Source organism: Microtus pennsylvanicus, chromosome 2, assembly GCF_037038515.1.
Source record: "Microtus pennsylvanicus isolate mMicPen1 chromosome 2, mMicPen1.hap1, whole genome shotgun sequence".
Lineage (NCBI taxonomy): Eukaryota > Metazoa > Chordata > Mammalia > Rodentia > Cricetidae > Microtus > Microtus pennsylvanicus.
In genome coordinates, this window is record NC_134580.1 from 138,548,450 (window position 1) to 138,571,449 (window position 23,000).

The following is a 23,000-nucleotide window of genomic DNA, read 5'->3' on the forward strand; positions in this document are numbered from 1 at the left end:
CAGGCAAAGCACCCACAAACAGAAAATAAAAAACAAATCATTTTTAAAAGGACTTATTTCAAGACAGGCATGGCACGCATAACCGTTGACCTGGTTTTGACCCTGGGACCTACATGGTGACTCCTGTAAGTCGTCCTCTGATCTCCACACACGCATGGCGATGTCACACACACACACACACGCATGGTGATGTCACACACACACACGCATGGCGATGTCTCACACACACACACACACACACACACAAAGGAACACATGTAATTTTGAAAGAGTATAATTTGTGGCCGGGTGTGGTAGCTCCTCTCTGTAACCCCAGAACGTGGGAGGCAGAGGCAGAACTGCTGCAAGTTTGAAGCTACCCTGCTCTACACAGGGAGTGCCAAGCCAGCCAGGGTCTCAGAACAAAACCCTGTCTCAGAAACAGGGGTCGGCGTATCCGCGAGCTGCATTTATATGCTTATACATTTCATTTTTTAAAAAATATTTATTTATTTACTTATTATGTATACAGTGTTCTGTCTGTGTGTATGCCTGCAGGCCAGAAGAGGGCACCAGACCTCATTACAGATGGTTGTGAGCCACCATGTGGTTGCTGGGAATTGAACTCAGGACCTTTGGAAGAGCAGGCAATGCTCTTAACCGCTGTGCCATCTCTCCAGCCCCTATACATTTCATTTTTAAATGGTCTCTTTAATCATGCCAAAAATCCCACTGTAAGTATATACAGCTGAAAACGGCACAGGCACTCCTAGCCACAGCGGCACACTAGCAATGTCAGGATTTATTTCTTTGGAGGTGGGACAAAGCTCGGAGAGCAGGCTGTTTGCAGCCTTCCAACCCAAGATGCAGGATAAGCTGCTGCCTTTGATGACCTTTCTGCTCTGGAGTGGGGTGGTCACCGTTAACAGACATTCTGAGTCACAGTGTGCCCGATCTCTGCACAAGCCACTCCTCTACACAAGGCTCACCGCCCTCCTTTACACACGGTCTTTTCAATGTGATATGTCAGGCCTGCTACTTCTGAGTGTCCAAGACAGAAAAGAATGCAGAAGTTCAAGTCTCTACTTGACCTCTTAATTGCTCTGTAATCATGGACAGTGTATTGCCCTTCCTTGATCTGAGCCTGCTCTCCAACCTCCGAAGCCACAGAGCCCAACTGTGAATGGCCTCGACGACAAAGTAAACGTTGGCACTGTGCTGTCGTAGATTTGAGTTCAAATCCAGCTCGTCTCAGATCGCTTTCTGAACTGGAATGTCCTGTTCTGTAATCGGCCATCTCCTCTGTTCCTGTCCACTGGATTATTAGCAGGCATAAGTCAGATGGTCGGAGCCCAGTGCTTCACTGTATCCAACTGCTCCTCAGGAAGAAACTCTGGCTCTTGCCTTATTTGAGATCCTTCCTCCATTTCTAACCATTCACTGTGAGCAAGGAACTTTCCCCATACTCACCACGCTGATCGCCCCCTGCTGTCAGCATCTAGAACTGCAGCCTGTGCTCCCAGTGCCAGCAGTAGACCTGGACCTGGGTTAAGGATGCGTTTAATCTCAACACCTAGGACAGCAGGGTCCAAAGTGTTGCTACAGATCAACCGTCTATTTGTTCAGCTTGAGGAAAGTTCATTATTTTTTGTCTTACAAGCCATTTAACTAGCTTTTTTTTTTCCTCAGGAAGACTATGTTGGTTACTTTTCTGTTGCTGGGATAAAATAGTTCCACAGAACCAGAATGAACTCTTCCTGTCTTAAGCCAGGGAACGGTCCCAGGTAAAGTCTTCCTACTTCAATGAACACGACTAAGGTAATGCTGTACAGGCACTTCGCCGGTGGTTCTAGAGTCTGTCGGGGCAACAATTAGCACTCACGGATCTAGAAGCTCTGGGAGTTTGAAAGGCTTGGCCAAGGTCATAGTAGATCACCAGATTTTGGTGGCTGAATAATCAACCATGCCCTGCCCCTTGAGATGTCCTCATCACAGCCTCTGAAACACACAGCTATTCTGTGGGGTAAAAGAGAGGTTGTAGATGTGATTAAGGTTCTCTCTCTCTCTCTTTTTTTTAAGATTTATTTATTTATTATGGATCCAGTGTTCTGCCTGTGTGTATTCCTGCAGGCCAGAAGCGGGCACCAGATCTCATTACAGATGGTTGTGAGCCACCATGTGGTTGCTGGGAATTAAACTCAAGTCTATCTGGAAGGAGCAGTCAGCGCTCTTAATCTCTGAACCATCTCTCCAGCCCATGATTAAGGTTCTTGAGATAGGGAGCTTATTCTGGGTTAACAGGTGGGCCCAATGTAATTGCAAAAGTTCTAAGTAGGAGGCAGAAGGACGGGTGTGATGGTGGAATGCTCTCAACTGCTTGGGAGGTTAAGGCAGGAGGATGGGAGAGGTACTGAAATAGTCTCAGCTTCTCAGGAGCCTGAGGCAGGGGCTTTGGAAGTTCAAGTCCAACCTGAGACAAGGTTTTATTTCATGGCCCTGGCTGTCCTGGAACTCATTATGTAAACCAGGCTGACCTCAAACTCACAGAGATCCTCCTGCCTCTGCTCCTGGAGTGCTGGGATTAAAGGCACTAGCACCACAATGCCCAGATTTCTCAGATATTTGAATATGACTGAAAGAAGAGACATGCGCATTCACACTTATAATCCCCGCACATCCAAACCGGCACAGGAGGACTGAGAGTTTGAGGTCAGCCTGGACCACAGCAAGTTCCAGAGCAGGCTGGGCTATGAGACACTACCCTAAACAAACAAACAGCCCTTCTGCCAAATCTTAAAAGACTTATGTAGTTTAGCAGTAAAACATTTGGCTAGCATAAACAATGGTCTGAGTTCGAACCCCTGCACACACTCACACACACACACACATGAAGAAGCCAGGAGTCATTCATTCGTAGCTGTGAGAGCCGAAGCAAGATGGTGCAGCAATGTGGGGAGGGCCAGGGACGGAGTAATACCATAAGCCTCCACAAGTACCTAGAGAGGATGTAGCATCGCCGACTCCCTGGTATCTTTAGTTAGGGCAAGAAAACCCATTTGTGTTGTTTCCAGTCACCCGGTAGTGATTTGCTGTAGGAGGAACTTGAAACTAATACTTAGATCTGTGGTGAGGGGAGCGACAGGACACCTATTTAAATTTATTTAAATTGGGGTGTCTGAGAAACAACAGTTTCCAAAGAATGAGCATGTCCCAAATGTTACATAAGACACATTGTCTTAAAAATAGACTTCTGTTTATCTGAAATTCAAATTTAACTGAGTGTTCTACATTTTATTTGGCAACCTAGAAGTTGGGGATTGGAGAGAACCTAGGATCACAAGTCTCACAAGTTGCAACCTGGGGTGACTGGTACACATTTATATGCCCAGCACTCAGGAGATAAAGGCACCAGGATTGTGAGTTGGGGGCCAGCCTGGCCTACATGATGAAACCCCATACTAAAAACAACAAACAAACAAACAGATAAACACAATTTAGGATTCCCAGACCACTTCACACTTCTCCTCCGCAGGCAATTTGGCATCTGGAAAAACCCGGTGTCCTTACATCCCTCCTGGACCCTTCCCAAAGCCCTAAGACTCCTCTTACCCATAAGGAAGGGAAAGGAAGAGGTGCCTTAAGGTCATTCCTTTGGATCTGACATTCTCTTGGAAATGATTTGTTGTCCTTATCGTACCTGAAAGAGGAACCTCAGAGATTTGCCCCCCAAATTGCAGTTGTACAAAACAGGGATATGTATGTAGTGAGGGTAGTTCATGGGCCAGGCACGGAGCTAGTGAACTCCCTTTCAAACTATGGCTGTCTGGAGACAACCTCGTGAGCCCCAAAGCAGGAAACAGGTAGTTACTGAGTCAGGAACCGTGTTACTCAGGAAGAACTGACTCCAGGAGGCTAGGCATCAAAATGGCTCAGCTGGTGGTGTACTGACTCTGGACAGCCAGGGCACAAGTCAGCCGAGGGCCAAGGAGTTCTGGAATGCAGATTCTGAGGTCTGGGTCTGAAGCCGGTTACAGCACCTCTGCCTCTTCCCTGTCGTGAAGCCGGGGATTTGCAAAAACAGGACAATTTAAAGAGAAAATGATGCAAACACTAGGCATGCTGAGGCAGTATGTTCTAGGGAAGCAGCTGCTTTCCTCCTCCAGGCCTCAGTTTCCCCTGTCAACACACCCGGTTGCACAGCCGGGGCCACCAGGTGGGGACAGATCCAAGCCAACGCCGCCACGTTCACTCAAGCGCGCTCCCAGGTGGGCACCGCCTTCGCGCGCCCGAACGTCACTTCCGGCGCGAGGGCCGGGCGGGCCGGCTGCGGAGTGTGGGTCTGTACTGCGCTCTGCCAGCCGAGGCTCCTGCCGCCGAGACCCGCGCTCCGCCTGCCGCCGGGCTGGTGAGTGCCCGCTAGCCTGTGCGTGCGCCCAGGGGCCAGAAAAAGGGAACCCCAGAGGGTGAAACTGCCGGAAGTGAGCCAGAGGGGCGGGAGACCCCAGGAAATGGGGACACCTGGGGAAGGGGCTACCGCCGGAAGTAGGGGCCTTGGACCGCTGTCAGCGGTTCGAAGGTCTCTGGGGCTCCGAGAGAGATGGTTTCCGGCCTCCGGTTGTTTGGGGAGAGAGGGAATGCTCCACGGGGAGATGGCTCCAGGTGGGGAGGATGCTAGGTTTTATCTCCTGTCCCCAAGGCCACCCATCACGTCGTTCCCCAGACTGACAGCCACTGCTGAGCCCTTGGGGATACAACAGGAGGCTGCAGGTGGAGGAGAGAGAAGATGAGGCCAGGGTGGGGCTTGACACTTCTCTCTGCCTCACTGGGCAGGGCTTGCTGTACTTCCCTTGATGTTTACTGAGTGCTGTCATGAGCCGGCACTGGGGGCTGTGGTGAGCCTGGTCTCTGCTCTGTTGGGATCACTAGGGGGTGAGTGCTGGCTCCGTATCCTGAAGATGAACTGTGCAGTTGACAATAGAGTTGAGCAGTGGAGTGGTGCCTAGCATGTGCAGGGCTGTGGGTTCGATCCCCAGCAGCCCACAGGAGGAAATAAGACAATGGATGTACGATGCAGAGTTTGACTCAAAGCAAAACCCTGAAGCATGCATGACCTCTTTCCATCAGACCACTGTGATGTAAGCTGCACAAGGCAGGGATGAGGTTTTCCGTTGTGTTCCTAGCATAGTCGGCACAGTGCTTGACACCTGCAAGAGGCAGTCAGTAATTCTCTGATAAATGAACCGGTGGGAACTGACTCTGAAGGGTTTCACGTAAACACCTGTGACACTGAACAGACATTTCTAAAGCGCGATGGGAACCCAGGACTGTGGAAACCTGGAGGGACTCGTCCTGAGGAAATCGGGGAAGCTTTACAGAATAGATGACCTCGCAGCTGGGCCTTGACGATCATGAGTCGTGTGGTTGGTGGCGAACATGGAGAGGACATTTCATGCAGTGGGTATCGGATGTGTGAGCTACTCCAAGAATAGAGGGTCACTGGTTTGTCTCCCCTGGCAGAGGAGGGGTGGAGGAGGAAAGGAGAGGGCCTTTAAGGCTAGTTCTCTGACCTGTGACACTACAGTTCATCTCAGGTAGGCTGTGGGTTGGGATTCCAGGGATACCTGTTGGCGACTGCCATGGAAACAGCCCAGGGTGGAGCCTGTGAAGGCAGGAGTGTCCCTTCCCTTGCTCAGCACACTCTATGTAAAGTACAGTAAAGGATTAGGTCATGGAGCCTCTATGTCTTAAGACCCTGTTAGGTGCTACGAGGTGTTGCACAGCGATCACGGGATATCATACACTGGTTACGTGAACACGTGACAAAAACTGGAGATGTAATCCACAGAGCTCCTGCCCAGGCAGCTCAGGCAGCCTGGAGTGAGTGAAGGCCAGCTTCTTCATGTCACGGTCCCCTTTTGCCTGGGTTGTTGTTTAACCTTCTATGCCAGCACTTCATTGTGGTCCACTCTTTAAATTAAAGTTACTTTTCATCATTTCTGTGATGTGCACATGGCCTCTAAATCCTTCTATGCCAGCACTTCATTGCGGTCCACTCTTTAAATTAAAGTTACTTTTATCATTTCTGTGATGTACACATGGCCTCTAAATCCATCTGCTTTCCCCCATCTTGCTTCCTTAGTTCTAGCTACACTGGGCATCTTTTTTGTTGTTGTTGTTTGTCTGTTTTGTTTTGTTTTTGGAGACAGGGTTTCTCTGTGTAGCTTTGGAGCCTGTGCGGGCACTAGCTCTGTAGACCAGACTCACCTTGAACTCACAGAGATCCACCTGCCTCCCAAGTGCTGGGATTAAGTCATGAGCCACCACCGCCCAGTTTACACTGGGCATCTTACTTTTCAGAAAAGCCAGGCATTTTTCAGATACCTTCACACAACCATGTGATATGTTTGGCCCACCCTGCCATCTTTGCTCAAATGTTACCCTGTCAAGTCTTCCCTGGCTGCCCCCATTTAAAACCAATCTTGATCCCACCCCCCCACACACACACACTTCTGTCCTTCATAATAGTAAGCTGTGTATTATGTATTACGGTTAGAAACTGTCTCCCATTTCCACTGGGCTCAACAAGACAGGATTTTTTTTTCTTTGCTTCTACTTACTGTGCCTGGGGGTGGGGGGAGGAACCCAGACATCGTTAAGTGTCTGATATTCATTGGATGCATGTGTGTCACCCAGTCAGGACTCAGGGTGAGTCTGTGTGGGTTGAGAGTTGCTGGAGTAAGAACACACCATTGAGAGGGACCAGAATATGCACGGAATGAGGACACATCTTTGGAAGCAAGTGAAAGAACCTGGTGTGACTAGATGCTGGAATTCAAGTAATGGAGTGGGCGATCCTAAGATTTGGTGGGAGTGGCCTTCTTGGTCACTATCCACAGTGGACCGGAGGGAGTTCAGCCAGGTGCACCCAGGACATTACAGGTATGTACAAGGAAGGACTCTTGAGATGGCCCCTGCTCTCCTTGTTGAGCATGGGGTGGAAGATCAGTGTCCACGCATGGACAAAGGCTTAGGCTCTGCAGCCAGGAAGTCCTGCTGCCAACCGATTCCAGGACAGCTCAGGCTGTCCTGTTTTCATCCAATAGTGTTTAGCACAGGTTTTCCAGGAGCAAGCCCTATGGATCAGCAGATGGACGGGCAGTGTGTGGAGTTTATTGGAGTGCCTCCACAGATTCAAGGAGATGAGGAGGAGCCTTGGGTCCGTGAGGCAGATCTGGGCCCTGTGACGGAGGTGTAGGCAGGAGGAATCCAGCTATATCAGTCTCTCTGGGTCAGTCACTGGCTGGGGGTAGGGACGGGGGCTGTTGTGGGTGTTTGTAGAAACCGTGGCTTTAATAGGATAGGGCCCCTGAAGGGACTGCAGCGGGGTCCTTCAGTTACATTTCCATGATCTCCATAGTAAGTTACATTGTAAAACTTGGGCAAGCTAGACATGGTTGCACATACCTGCAATCCCAGCACTCCAGGGGCTGAGGCAGGAGGCTAGCAAGTTCCAGACCATCTTGAGGTACCTAGTGAGACTGTTTCTCAAAAACAAACTCTTAAATGTCCAGTTGTTCAGATCTGTTTCTTTGAGGCACTTTTGGTAAGTTTCTTATCTCCTACACAAAATTGTTCTGTACTCTCTTGTGGCTTTTTCCTCCTGCAAAGGTCAGTTCGTGAAGCTCTGCATCTGTGTGTGTGTGTGTGTGTGTGTGTGAGAGAGAGAGAGAGAGAGAGAGAGAGAGAGAGAGGTCTTCCTTGATCAATCTCCACCTTATTTTTTTATTTATTTGGCGGGGGTGGGCGACCTACTGTGGAGGCAGACTCGCATCCCTGGAAACTGGGCATCTAAATGGGCATCTAAACAGCACCTTGGGCAGTTTGCTGGCTGAACGCTCTCAACAGCCTAGTTTTGAATTTCAGCACTGACAAACTGCTCTCTGGGAAAGACTCAGTTTATATTCTCACCAGTATTTTAGAGGATGTGTTCCTTATTTTTGAACTGGGTCTGAATCTCAAGGGTGTTTGCATTCACATTTATGTAACAACAAGTCAAGCCCCTAGTTAGACCCTTCCAAGGAAGGCGCAGTGTTTGGCTGTTGGATTTGACTTAGGTATGTGACTCAGATCAAGACCACTCCTCCTTGGGATTCCCTGAGGTAACTTGACAAAAACTCTCTGTCACCCATTTCCCGCTCTTGGGGTTTCAAGTAAGCAATGTTTCACCTTAAAAATTACAGACATGGGCTGGAAAGATGGCTCAGTGGTTCAGTTTCCAGCACCTACATAGCATCTGATACCTGTCTGTAACTCCAATTCCAGGGCTTCTGACACCCCCACACAGACATACATGCAGGCAAAACACCAATGAACATAAAGTAAAAATAAATTTTAAAAGATTGACTCAAAAATAAAGGTAAATAAATAAATAGAATACTAATAGTAAACAGTTTTTGAAACATTACATGTACGCATCCATGCGAGTTTGTGAGCGTAGGGGCAATAGGCTCCTTTCTCCGTTCTGTGGGTTCTTGGGATCATACTCCAGTCATTGGGTTGTGTGACAAAAATACCTGTTGAGCCATCACGAAGGCCCATGTTGCACTTTCTTACCCTCACGTGTGACCTGTGTGTCAGCAGGAACCCCCATAGCTAATGTCAGAAGAAAGCGACTCTCTGCGAACCAGCCCCTCTGTGGCCTCCCTCTCTGAAAATGAGCTGCCACTGCCTCCACCTGAGCCTCCCGGCTACGTGTGCTCGCTGACAGAAGACTTGGTCACCAAAGCCAGGGAGGAGCTTCAGGAGAAGCCCGAGTGGAGACTCCGGGATGTGCAGGCCCTTCGAGACATGGTGCGGAAGGAGTACCCCTACCTGAGCACGTCGCTCGATGATGCTTTCCTGTTGCGCTTCCTGCGGGCCCGAAAGTTTGATTATGACCGGGCCCTGCAACTGCTGGTCAACTACCATGGCTGCAGGCGGAACTGGCCGGAAGTCTTCAACAACTTGAGACCTTCAGCCCTGAAAGATGTTCTTAACTCTGGGTTCCTCACAGTGCTGCCCCACACAGACCCCAGGGGCTGCCACGTCCTCTGCATCCGACCAGGTACTGGGGGAACGTGTGATCCCTCTGGGGCGGGTCTGTTCTTCACCCTGCTTTCTCTCAAAGTCCCCCACTTGATTGTTTTAGTGAAGGTACTTTTCTGGTTTGGTTTTGGCTTTTTAAAAACAATCCAGGCTGGTCTTAGACTCAATATGCAGCCATGGATGATCTTAGACTCCTGACTCTCCTGCCTCTCCCTCCCAAGTGCTAAGATTTTAAGTGTGTACACCATGCCTGCCCCAAAGCTCTTTTGACTACAGATGACAAACCATCTTCAGACTAACTGAGGACCACAGAAAGATCTGACCCAATGAGGCGGGAACAGCCCCCAGATGCACCATACTGAAGTTGCTGCTAGAGCCCAGAGCACAGGTCCTCAGGTCTATCTGCTGGGCACAGACAGCTTCTTCATATTCTTTACCCTGAAGGACAGCAACGCTCTCAGACTCACCTGGTCACTCAGTGAGCTTCTGTCAGTGCAAACTCAGATTTCCAAGGGAAGGAATCCAGTGGGCTGAGGAATCGTGGGATACAGGCATGATTGCCAAGCCCCTCCCAGTGCCTCCTCTGAGTGGGCTGAGGACAGATAGAAGCAAGACAGTGTGGGCCGGGCAGAAGCCTGGGAAGGTACCCACTCTCTGCTCCTTCCCCTCCTTCCTCTGTGGGGTTAAACCCTGACAAGGGCTATATATTGTTATTTATTTGTTTATACTTACTTACTTAGTTTAAGTTAGTTAGTTAGTTAGTTAGTTAATTAGTTAGTTAGTTTTGCAGCGCTGGACTGGAACCCCGGTGTGCACCTGCTGGCAGGAGCTGTACCACTGAGCTAAGATCAGAACCCCTTGATTCGTTTGCCGATACCAGCACTTCATAGTGGTACTCGGTGTAGCTTACTTTAAAAAAAAATGCATCCTTTTTATTTTTCTTTTTATTTCTTATTTATTTATTTTTATTTTATTTTGTGTTTTGAGATAAAGTCTCTATGTAGCCCTGGCTGTCCTGGAACTTGCTATTTATAGCAGGTTGACCTCAAACTCACAGAGATCCACCTGACTCTGACTCTGCCTCTCGAGTGCTGGGACTAAAGGCGTATGCCCAGCTTTTTAAAAAAGTGTCTTTTCAACATTACACAAAGAAGTATGGTAGACTCAGTAAACGAACATTGCATCTCTCTATCCTGCTTTTCTGCGTATTAACTTTACTGTTCGCAATAGAGAGGAGGTGGCAGCCTAGGTGTCAGGAAAGATAATGAAAAGCATGGTTATTTGCAGCAAGGGAAGCTCCCACAGAGCATTTAAAACCATGGCCCTAGGAGCGGCTAAAGGGGGAAACTAGAAGTGTTAGCTAGTGAATGAAGGGCATGGGATGCCAGCCTTCTGATTCCTAATTCTGTCCGTCCTGGGCACCAGCTGCAGTGTAGGAGAGCATCTTCAGTCCACTCGCAGCCCCTTGCAGTTCTCTGCCTGGCAGAGTCCAGGGAGAGTGAGAGATTACAGCACTCCTCCTAAGCAGGCCAGGAAGTGAGCACATGCTGACCCTGTGTCTGCAGCTGCACCTGCAGGGGTGCCGAGCGGTGGCGCGGCCACCTCCATCTGTTTCCCTCCGCCTGCCGGCCTCACACCACATTTCCTTCTCGCCTTTGACAAGCTGTCTGTGCAGTCTAGAGCATTCTCTTCACCCTGCGCCGTGTGTCAGACATAGCTGGAGCCGCTTCACCTGCTGTGCCAGGCACTTTCCAAAATTAGGTGTTTATTTTGAAAGAAGCAGTGCAGGTTCTGAGCACCGAGACCTAGAAACCGGGCAGCGATCTGTCTGCCTCTGTGAGCTCAGCGCAGGAGTGTTATCAGGCCGTCAAGTGTCATCATGCTGGCTCTGCCTCCTCCTGGCATGTGCTTGTGCCCTCCCTGCTGACCCAGCTTCTTAGGAGGAAGCGTATCTACAAAGATGTGCTCCTAACCGGGCTTTTTGCTTGTTTCTAAACTCTTTTGAGATGTATGCGGTTGAAAAGATGATGTCCAGCTACATAGAGGCAGACGTAATTCACATGAGCATTAGCCACCAGGTTTGGCAAAGATTTGTATGAAAATGTTGTACAGGGCCAGTGAGATGGCTCAGCGGGTAAAAGCACCTGCCCCACAAGCCTGTGTTCAGATCCCTAGAACCCAAGCCAAAGTGCAAAGTGACAACCTAGGATTGTCTTCTGACCTACAAACATGCTCTGTGGCACACATGTCCCCTCATACATATTCAGATGTGCACATTCATTACATATCCCATTTTTAACAAAATGAAAGTTTGTTTTTTAATGTATTCTTTCTTGATTTCATACATATATAATTACTTTGACCATAAGCCCCCATTATCCATTATCACCCTTCCCTCTAATTCCCAAGAAGTCCTCCAGTGTTCATGTCCTGTGCTGCCCCACTCACCTCTTTGCAGGGAACGGGTGGGTGGGGAGTGGCCCACTACATTTAATTAGGGTCACTTGCTTGAGCACAGGTTGGGAGTTGCTTCCCTGAGCAAGAGGATCTTACCAGTGGTCGCACCACTGAGATTTTTGTTTTAAAGACAGGGTCTTGTGTAGCCTAGGCTGGCCTTGGACTTCCTTGGACTCCTGTTCTTACCACCAACTCCCAAGTGCTGGGATTGCAGGTGTGAGTATAGCACCTGAGTCAGCTTCGTCTTTATGTCTTATGTCTCTATGTCTTATGGTACGTGAGTCTTGGTAAAGATTTTCTTGAGAATAGTAGTTTCCAGTTGGGCATGGTGGCCTGTGCCTACTGTCCCAACACTCAAGAGAATCCCTGAAAGTTCAGGGCCAGCCTGGGATACAGAATAACTCTGTCTCAACCCTCTCACCCCTCCCAAAAAAAAAGAAATAGAAGAGAAAAAGAATAGTGATTAAGGCAGGTGGTGGCGCACACCTTTAGTCTCAGCACTTAGGAAGCAGAGGCAGGTGGATATCAGAGTTCGAGTCCAGCCTGGGCTACAGAGCAAGTCCCAGAACAACCAAGACTGTTATAGAAAAACCTTGTCTTGGGGGAAAAAAATAGTAGGGATTAACAGTCAAAAAGATTGTCATTTTTATCTTTTTCCCAAAGAGTGGAATCACTAAATATGCAAATATTAATCAAGCATCAGGAGGAGGATGCTTGCAAGGAGGAACTTGAGGACAAGCCTCATGGAAATAGCTGTGCTCCATCCTGTAACACCCTGGAGCTGCTTATGACTTAGGACTCCCTCTTTAGATGGCAAACCAAAAGCCAACTTCTGTCAGTTGAAACAACTCATTTGCTCAGGTGATATCTGTGTTCAGTTTGATTTGGTTTGGGGCCGGGGAGCTAGATGGATGATCTCATGGCAGCCTTGGCACAGGCTTCATTCTCAGACCTGCTCTGGTCTCATGAGCCCCTGGACCTCAGGCTGACAGCTTTACTACTAGGAGAGGGAGGAGTGATCTTCCCTACCCCGAGGACCACACCCTAAAATGGAGTCTGGCTCTGTGTGGCCTGACTAGGCCACATGCTGTGGCTAGGACATCAACCAGTCTGGCCAGCCAGTCCGCATCATCACCCTCCCGGAGTCACCAGTTAGGTTAGTTCTGTGCAGCCAGAGTGGAAAATCAGGTGTGATGACAATGGCAGGAAGCAGAGGTGGCCAAGGTAGGTGTTACCCTGTTTACTTAAGAGCCAGGCTCAGCTGAAAAGTGGTAGTGCATGCCTTTAGTCCCAGAACTCAGGAGGCAGACACAGGAGGATCTCTGTGAGTTTAAGGCCAGCCTAGTCTACAGAGGGTTAGTGTGCTAGAACATCTTGCCCAAGGTCACACAGCCAATAAATGTCTGACTTCAGAGTTCATGCTTTTAACCTCAACACTCAATTGTCAATTGTGTTTTCTTTTTCTTTTTTGGTTTCTTTTTCTTTCTTTTTTCTTTTTGTTTTGTTTTTGTTTTTCAAGACAGGGTTTTCTCTGTGTAGCTTTGAAGCTTGTCCTGGAACTCGCTTTGTAGCCCAGGCTGACCTCAAACTCACAGAGATTCACCTACCTCTGCTTCCTCGCCTAGGATTAAAGGTATGCATCACCACCACCTGGCCTAATTGTGTTTTTGTCTCCAGGTGTTCTGCTAGGTTCAGGAGGTTAGGAAACACCAGTTGCTAGGCAGGATCTTGGTGACAAGAATGTCGTTCTCTTCCATTGCAAAGCCAAGGTTTTAGAAGATGCATCTTTTTCTGAGCGCTTGTTTGTATTCATTCCGTAACACTGTCTATCCTTGTGATCTCAGACAGATGGATACCGAGCAACTACCCAATCACTGAGAACATCCGAGCCATATACTTGACATTAGAGAAACTCATTCAGTCTGAAGAGACCCAAGTGAATGGAATTGTAATTCTTGCAGACTACAAAGGTGTCAGCTTATCAAAAGCATCTCATTTTGGCCCTTTTATAGCCAAAAAGGTGATTGGCATCCTTCAGGTATGGCCCCTGTTCATCATGTACCCATTCTGTGGTTGCTTTGCTTTTCCCATGGCCTGTCCACTTGCTGCTGTCTTATGGGGGCTATAGGAACCCCACTTCCCATTGCAGTGGCCTGCTCCACATGTCACAGCTGTAAAGACTGAGCTCTTACTTATTGACATGCCCCTTGCATGCTGCCTTATGTGAGCTGTGAGGTGCCTGGTGCACTGCCCGTCACTGAGGTCCACAGATGTCCAAGCCCTTGCTGTGAATTGACTTAAACAGACTACTTGGCTGTTGGCCATCATCTTACTTTGTTTTTTTGAAACAGAATCTCTTGTGCTCCAGGTAGGCCTCAAACTTGATATGTAGCCAGAGAATTACCTGGTCCCCCTGCCTCCACCACCATGCACACCTCCAGCATTGTCAACTGGAAAGTCTGGTTTTCCTTAGCTTCTACTGTTTTTTTCTTGTGCTGGGAATGCAACTCAGGACCTCATGTATGCTAGGCAAACGCTCTACCACTGAGATACATCCCTGGCTTAATGTTTTATTTTGTTTTTAATTATTTTACGTGTATGGGTATTTTGCCTACATCTGTATCTATGCACATGTGGTTGGTGTCTGAGGAGGCCAGAAAGCATCAGCTTCCCTAGGACTAGGGTTACAGACAGCTGTAAGTTGCCATGTGGGTGCTGGGAATTGAACCCATGTCCTCTAGAAGAGCAGCAGTACTCTTGGCTGCTATCTCTCCAGCTCCTGGCTCTGGGTTTTGATGGCTTCTGTTGAATCACACACACACACACACACACACAGTGTTGGGTTTGGATCTATATTTTCTACTAATGTAAGATCACCCAGAAGGACCAAAATTCCAAAGTTAAGTAAATTTGGGAACTGAGACGTAATGTGTCCCTTTCTGGTGAATTTCACTGTCAACATCAGGATATTAAAGCTTGTGAACAGAACTGCACTTAAAGATACACCCCCTCCTTATTTAAATTGACCTGGAGATTGAACCTAGAGCCTTGCATGTTAGGCAAGGATTCTACCATTGAGCTAAAGTTCCAGCCCTTTTTAAAACACAGATTTTATAGCCAGGCGGTGATCGTGCACACGGAGGCAGGGGCAGGCAGATCTCTGAGTCCAAGGCCAGCCTGGTCTACAGAATGTGTTCCAGGATAGCCAGGGACATTACACAGAGAAACCCTGTCTTGAAAAAACAAACAAACAAAAAGCCACTTTATGTCTTGAGATAGGGTTTCCTGAGTGGCCCTGGCTGTCCTTGAAAGTACTCTGTAGATTCGTTACTTTTCTGGTGCTGTGGTGAAACACCATGACCAAGGCGACTTCTAGGAAAAGAAGTTTATTTCGTGTATGGTTCCAGAGAGAGCAGTCTATCAAGAGTCAGGCATGGTGGCAGCACAGGAAGCTGAAAGCTCACATCTTCAATAGCAAGCACAAAACAGATGTGTGCTCTTAAAGCCTGTCCCCAGTGACATACTTCCGCCAGGGGGCCACTCCTCAACTTCCCAAACAGTGCCGCCCAGTGTGGCCAAGTGTTCAGATGCCCAAACCTACAGGGGACATCTCATTCAAACCACCACACTCTAACTCAGACAGGCCTTGAACTCACAATTATCCTAGCTCAGCTTCCTGAGTAGCTATGGTTACAGGCCTGGACCACTAAGCCAGGCTAAGGAAACCTATGGGACTATGTAGGCCAGTATATTCCTGGCTTCACGAATTTCCCAAGCAGATCTGCTTTCACATCATACCTGGTACACCATGGGAAGTACACTTGGGCAGCTCCTACCTGGGAGGTCTGATGTTTTCCAGCTCTTTCTCTGTGGTCTTGGACCACTGTTTGTTGCTAAAAGAGCCCTCCCACCTGCTATCTTTGCCCAGCTCTTCTGACCCAGACGTCCTCAAAAACTTCTCTTGTGATTGGCACCAGGGCTCTCTGAGGCGGCTGTGAGAGTCAGAGCAGACTGGTGCTGGGCTTGTGGTTTAGATGAGGAGGGCAGCTGCAGAGGAGAGGGTACCAGATACTACTACCTATGTTCTAACATGGCATTCCTTCCACCCACAGGATGGCTTCCCCATTCGGATAAAAGCAGTCCACATAGTGAACGAACCTCGGATATTTAAAGGCATTTTTGCCATCATAAAACCATTTCTGAAGGAGAAAATTGCAAACAGGGTGAGCGATTTCCTTTGAACTTGATACTTTTTAAAAAAAAATTTCCCTTTATTTTTTTATTGTGACACCTAGAGCATCATTATTTTGTCCAGAAACTAATTTGGAAGTATAAGGTACTTAGACTTAACATGGCCCATCCTTTTCATGAGGGGAAGATGGAACTAGTAAGAATACATTGTTTGCCAATAACGAGAACAGGACGAGGGTGTTGTGTTACTGCAGGGCCTCGTGTAGCCCAGGCTGATTGGTGGGATTTTTATAAGCTGCCTCCCTGTTCTGAATCTATTCAGACTTCTGGTCTCCTGTCTTAGACACTGTGAACCAACACTGCATCTTATGTGTAAGAGGATTTGGCTAAGGGAAATAAGGGGTCACAAGCAGACAGACTGACCATAGCTAACTCAGAGCTTCATGCATTCTGAGTTAAGTGCTGTACTGCTAAGTGACGCGGCCAACCTGGAAGACACTTGCAAAAGAGGATCTTCCTTTCTGACACACAGAAGCCCCTCCTCTTCTCATCTTTCTCAGGGCCACTGATGCAAATGTGGTAGTGACATTTTTATCCTCTTTCCTTGCACCCAGAGACATTGAGGTCACTCCGAGGGCTGGATTTCTTTCACACTTTTTCACACTTTTTCTTTTTTAAAACAAAAGTATGTGTGTGTAGGCGGAGTTTCTCTGTGTTCTGGCAGCCACTCCCAAACAACCACTTAAAGATTTATTATTAATTATAAATGCTGAGCCAATAGCTCAGGCTTGTTACTAGCTACCCTTACATTTTAAATTAATCCCTATTTCTTATCTATGCTCTGCCACACAGTGGTACCTTCTTTCAACACGGCATGTCCATCCTGCTTCCTTGTTTCTGCTGGAAACTCCTCAGACTCCACCCTTCTTCTTCCCAGCATTCTCTCTGCCCTGAAAATATTTCTTAGCTATCAACCAATCAGCTTTTTATTAATAATGAGAGCAACACATTTTCACAGTGTGCAGAGGATTATTCAATAGCATGCATGTGTGCAATACACAAGGAGGCCAGAAGAGAGCATTGAATCACCCTGGAATTGGAGTTACATGTGGTTGTGATCCACCTGATGTGAGTGATGTGAACCAAACCCAGGTCCTCTGGAAGAGCAGTAAATGCTCCTAACTTCTGAGTCGCCTCTCCAGCCCAGTTTCTTTTTCTTTTAAAAAAAAAAGCATCTAAAAATAGAGAATCTCAAGGTTGTAAGAGCTAAAGCTTAAAATCCAGCTCCAGATTCCCAGGCCCTTTCCCCGAGCATATTAACAGAGAAGAGTCTGTGTAATTCTGATCAATTAGCCTTGAAGGCTGCTGGCTGGGTGTGAGCCCCCGTTGGTTCCTGGCCTCCCTTTCTTTTGCAGTAATAAAACACAAAACAAAAGTCACTTGGGACAAAGGGGTTTATTTTGGTGGAGGGTGAAGTCCCTGGTTGAGTGGCACCCACGGTGAGAAGACTGCCCATAGATCCTTAAAGGAGTGGTGGTCCTGCCCCCAACGCCATGATGGAATGTTGAAGGACCCAGTCTTGTGCCTGTGATCACAGTTGCTGAGTCTGTGCTTTTTATACTGTTGTGTTTTAGTTCTTTCTCCATGGGTCTGACCTGAACTCTCTCCATACAAGCCTTCCAAGGAATATCCTCCCCAGGGAGTATGGGGGCACAGCTGGAGAGCTGGACATCGCCACCTGGAATGCGGTGCTGCTGGCATCAGAGGATGATTTTGTAAAAGAGTTCTGCCAGCCTGTGCCTGCCTGTGACAGTCTCCCAGGCCAGCCACTGCTGCCTGAAGGACTGATCTCAGATGCGCAGTGTGATGATTCCATGCGAGCCGTGAAGTCCCAGCTCTACTCCTGCTATTAGCTCTCTTCTGGGAGAGTCACCGTGTATAATTCTTCATTCCTTAGAAAGGCACAAGGCTGAAGAAGCCGAGGCCTCAGTCTTGCTCCATCATTATGCAGCGACGGAGCTGCCTATAAAGATTAAAGGTGAGCCCGCCTCAGGCAGACCACTGGCTATCTGCATTATTCCAGGGAAGACACGGAAACTGCCCTGGTGATTCCCAAATGTTTGCAACTGCTAGTCTGGATAAGCTGTCTGTATCTGTTTCTTACACATCTTGGAAGCAACCAGGGTCAAAGTCACTCTGAAGTAACTAGGAGACAAGTGGATTGATCACAACTCTGAAGCAGTTTGCCAATCCTGAAAGATGGCCACACGTGAAACTGTTGACTCTCTTTCCCCAATAACCCTAGGTGTTGACCTCTGTTGCTCATCAGCAAGATTCAAGATTCAGGCCCTAGCTGTCATCACTGGACCTAGAAAGCACTGTAAACTGAGCAGTACAAATACCAGGACCCAGGCAGTAGTTATAGATCAAATTTGGAAGCCAGGTGCTTCAGAGTATCCCTGGGCTTCCAGGGTTGAATCTTGCAATAGAAACTTTTCCCAAACCCATAAAGCCTTAGCTCTGGTTCTCCATGGGATCATACTGGTCAACATAAAATACTGGATTTCCAGACTATGTGAGTAACGCATTTGGACTAGAAGTCATGTGGCTGGACAAGGCATGGACCTCAGCTTTGTCATTTCTAAAAGTAAGCTATGTGGGATGGTTCTTTGAGGTGCTGAAATTGTTAGGTTTTCTGCTTGCAAAGATGACCACCTAGAGGTGGTTGGGTCTTGGTTTTTTGTGGTATGTACACAAGCCTTATGTAAAGGAGTATCACCATTTGGCTGTGCCTTTGGTGGTAACCAACTGCCTTTGTAGAATGATGGGTGACCTTGAAAGGGATGGCTTTTGCGAGGCTGACCAAATCTTGTACAAACCCTTCCACCCTGGAGACACTAGCAGTATATCAGAAACAGTCACAGTAATGGCCAGCTTTGGGCTTCTTCTATTTTTGTCTCTGGAAACACACTGGGCCAGACTGTTGCTGGTATACCTGGGGCCCAGCAGACTGTCTAGTGTCTAGTCTGTCTAGTTGGCCAGAATGTTAGTTTTGCATTTAGGCACTTTAGACACCTGTCAAAATTTTAGCCTTAACCCAAGCTTTGAGGGAATTATCTCCTGGTTTTTGACCTGTTACCTTTGGTATTCACCGGGTATTATGATGTTAAATAGTGTCAACTGCTGTTGGTTGTGTATTTACTAGAGTAAGCAGGCATGTAAGTGGCTTTGAGACTCAAAGGTCGGTCAATTGTTACTAAATTTCCTAAAACATCTACAGTTCTTAATTGAAACTTACCACAATAATGCCAATTCTGGGAAACATTCTTTTCACCTAGATGCTAATCCTTGATCTTTTAGATCCTGGCTGAGCTTAAGTGCCAAAATACACCCATCTTGACTGCCCAGAGACCATTTACTAAGTTTCTGCTATTTGGTTTAGCTCCTGGCAGGTTTTCTGCCTACAGGGATGACCACTCACACACCTGAAAAAACCCATGATGGCTCTGAACCCAGAAACCTGGGCAAGAGACTCTATTAACAGCTTTCTTAGGTCCTAAAGAGGAAGAAAGCACAAGAAAAAAGAATAGACAAAGGGAGCTGGGCGGTGGTGGCGCACACCTTTAATCCCAGCACTCGGGAGGCAGAGACAGGCGGATCTTTGTGAGTTCGAGGCCAACCTGGTCTACAGAGCTAGTTCCAGGACAGGCTCCAAAGCTACAGAGAAACCCTGTCTTGAAAAAAAAACCAAAAAGAAAAAGAAAGAAAGAAAGAAAGAAAGAAACAAGACAAAGAGAAAGATGAATTCCTTCCCTGGTTTAAATCCTGTCACATGACTAGCTAGTTGTTTAACAAAGGGCAGCCAGGCTCACTGGGAAAAATCTCAGAGCATAAAGCACCCAGTTTGCTAGGCCTTTCTTGATTAGGGAGCCATTCCATCAAGCCTGAAAGCGTGGGTCTGCTGTCCCCACAGCTGCCTGCTGACTCTAAAGATCAGTCTTGGCACCTCTGGTTTGAAGCCTCTGTGAGGCCAGGACCTCCTGGTGTAAAATAAAGCAGCTCATGTGCTGAGCAAGGGGCGCAGCAAAGCTTCAGTTGCGAGGAACACTGGTAGAGGCATCAAGTGAGCAAGACTTTAGGGGTAAAGTATCTGACTTTAAAGTTCTAGACATTTTACAGATAGCTAAAAATGAGCTTTTCCTAAAATTCAAGGTTATATGGTGTTGGGAGGGAAAAGCGATAGTGAAATAGAAGTGGGTCCCAGCTTTATAGCTCTACTTGGCACCCCTGATCACTAGACAAAGGGGCTTGTACACTGAACTCTCAATCCTGTTCCTAATTGGTTCTCTGGCCATAAGAGCACTCTTCTCTGCTTTTTAAAAACAAATGTCATTTAAGAATGTAGGTCAAGTGAATAGGTGCTGCAATATGCTAGTGTAGGGATATGGGAGTTTCCTTCTCTTGTCCAAGTCCACTACAGACTTCCACTAAATTCTGATCCCTGAAACCTATTGTTCCTTCATGGAGAGATACAGATAAAATCTACAGCAATAGCCAGAGTGCTGGCTTCACACCTTGGCTTTCTCTGGGCACAGGCCGGTTAAACCACTCTCATCTCATCCTAGGTTTGTAAGCACCTCAGGTTACAAGACTTCTTCAGAAATGCAGGCATTCCCTCTGAATATCTGGGACAGCCTTACGATCCAGCAGGCAGTTTGGTGGATGTCATTTCATCCTCATCATTCATGGACCTTGCTTTTTCATCTGGGCAGCAACAGCTACAGTGCTGTTGTGGCACTATAATACCTCATCTTGAAGTCATGAACTTCAGGTTTTCCTGTGGAATCTCCTTTAGGAAGGAAAACGTTCACTCGATGTACATGTAGCTGTCCTATGGTCATGTCAAGCTGGAACACCAATGGTTGGTTGCTCAGGACAGCCAGCTATCTTGCTAAGGCGCTCAGTATTGCCATCTGTTCACTCTAAATCTCAAGCAAATTTCTTTCTGCTCTCCCAACTCAGAAATGCTCGGCTTCAAATGCTGAAGCGCCACCAAATACTTCTCCGTGGGAGCTAACTCCACAGGAAAGCTCAGTATGACTTGCAGTTGGAGACGACTACATGCTTATAGGTTTTTGATTACCTGGGGTCCTGTGTGTGTGTTTTCAATCTCAATGGAGGCTTTTTTCCACCAGGCAGTTAAGTGGTGGCTGCTTTGGAGTCTCCTGGATGTGCCTCGGCGCTTCTTGGCATAGCACACAGGAACCCAACAGGTAAATACTTGAAACTTCCCAGCGGCCAAGACCTCCAATACCCTTCTGACCGGTGGGAATGGGGCTGTTTTCCTGAGCAGTCTAGGCTACTATTTTAGCCCATGGTCACGTTCCTTACTTCAAACTGAAATTCAGTTTGACTTTGAGTTTAGGCACATGTGGTGGATTCATCTACTTCAGTGTTTGTTTTGACCAAAAGTTTATTTTTCTAGTGCATTTTTCTAAGTGGTGAAAATATGTAATTTTAGTATGCATGACTAGACCTCCAACAATAAAAATCTCTGTAAGGCTGAGTGTGTACTGTGCTTTTGTTCTTAAAACAAAACCTGGATGTAGTCCTGGTGACCTGAATAAACACAGGTTTCCTAACCATGGGCCCAAGTACAGCTTCCTGCCCTCTAGATGGACTTGGGAGGGGCATTGTGGCAGGCACTGGCTGCCACTGAAGATCATGAACACTTAGAACACACTAGTTATGTATAAAGAAAAATGACCTTAGTTCCACACAGTGGTAGAGGCATGCATTTTTCAGTTCCCAAGACTTGAGATCTTTCTCTGGACTGGCCCTGAATCCTTCCAGTGATAGCTAATGATTCCTAAAGAGCTCCTGTGGCATGGGCAGATGTGCCAAGTACACAGAGTACATCATTTCATTTAAATCTTCAGATACTATGAAGTATATTGCTCCCATGAGAAAAACAGGGCCCAAAAATGTTAATTAGCTTGCCAAGGACATTCCAAGCCAGGATGGATCCTGTATCAGGAGGGCATGATGGGTGGAGTGACAATCTTTCAGAGAAACATTCTAGAAGCTGAGGCTCAAGTTTGGGGTCAGCTTGGACATCACTAGACCCCCATTGTTCCACTTGATCTTAGTCAAAAGGCCAAGAAGTAGTGGTGGTACATGCCTCTCTGTGAGTTCAAGGCCAGTTCCAGGACACAGATAGTTTCAGAACAGCTAGGGTTGTAACAGAGAACAAGTCCAGACTATAGGGGGCTGCTGGTGTAGGATTAGTGCCACACACACTAAGCTGCTGCCCGCTATTTGTTCATAGAGGACGTGTAATGTCCCAGAGCAGGCAGCAGTCTGGCTGGCATAGTGGTTGAGTTAGTTGGGAAACTCTTAGCACAGGATGTAGGCTTACTGCTGGCTTCCGGTGAGGCAACAGGCAAATGTGCACGTTACAGTGGAGCACCCTCTCTAGGTGAGCCTTTCTGGGGAAGTCTTGACTCTTTACTGCCACTGTAAGGCAATTGTGAGGATCAGTACCTCTCCATGGTCTAAGGCAGAACGTTTTCAGCCTTCCAAAGCACATGGCAGTGGTTGAACACTGCCACAGCCAGTAAAAGTCCTATGTGACTGGATTTAAGGTTGGTAAAAGTAGGGTTAGGGTTGTGGCTTAGAGATGATCAGCATGCAAAAAGCCATGGATTTAAAAATGGACAGTGGTGGCACACACCTTTAATCCCAGCACTTGGGAGGCAGAGGTATGCGTATCTCTGTGAGTACTAGGCCATCCTGTTCTACAGAGTGAGTACTAGGACAGGCTCCAAAGCTACAGAGAAACCCTGTCTCGAAAAACCAAAAGTCATGATTTGATCCTCAGAGCCATTAAGGAAAAAAAAAAGCTAGTAATAATAGCTTTAAGCCATCACTCTCCTTAGGATTTTTTTAAAAAAAGAAATTAATGGGCTGGAGAGATGGCTCAGAGGTTAAGAGCACTGACTGCTCTTCCAGAGGTCCTGAGTTCAATTCCCAGCAACCACATGGTGGCTCACAACCATCTGTAATGAGGTCTGATGCCATCTTCTGGCCAGCAAGCATATAGACAGACAGAACACTGTGTACATAATAAAAAAATCTTAAAAAAAAAAAGAAATTAATGTTCATGTCATGCTGGGCGATGGTGGCACATTCCTTTAATCATTTAACACTAGGGAGGCAGAGGCACGGGGATCTCTGTGAGTTCTAGGAGAACCATGTTACAGAGACCCTGTCTCAAAAAACAAACAAGT

At 47.4% G+C, this 23,000-nt stretch overlaps 1 protein-coding gene across 4 annotated transcripts; it reads left to right on the forward strand.

Annotated features, from left to right (window-relative positions):
- Positions 1 to 4,271: 4,271 nt before the first annotated feature.
- Ttpal (alpha tocopherol transfer protein like) lies at positions 4,272 to 21,349 on the forward strand. Of its 4 annotated transcripts, none has more exons than XM_075962977.1 (5): positions 4,272 to 4,384; positions 8,620 to 9,082; positions 13,365 to 13,558; positions 15,633 to 15,743; positions 17,387 to 21,349. In XM_075962977.1, exons 2-5 carry the CDS (start codon positions 8,635 to 8,637, stop codon positions 17,480 to 17,482), a joined length of 849 nt encoding a protein of 282 aa, XP_075819092.1. In that variant the 5' UTR covers positions 4,272 to 4,384; positions 8,620 to 8,634; the 3' UTR covers positions 17,483 to 21,349. The 4 variants fall into 4 exon arrangements, with proteins under 4 accessions (XP_075819092.1, XP_075819089.1, XP_075819091.1 ...); XM_075962974.1 differs by having other exon boundaries at positions 17,346 to 21,348; XM_075962976.1 differs by having other exon boundaries at positions 4,292 to 4,384; positions 8,617 to 9,082; positions 17,346 to 21,348.
- The last annotated feature ends 1,651 nt before the right edge of the window (positions 21,350 to 23,000 follow it).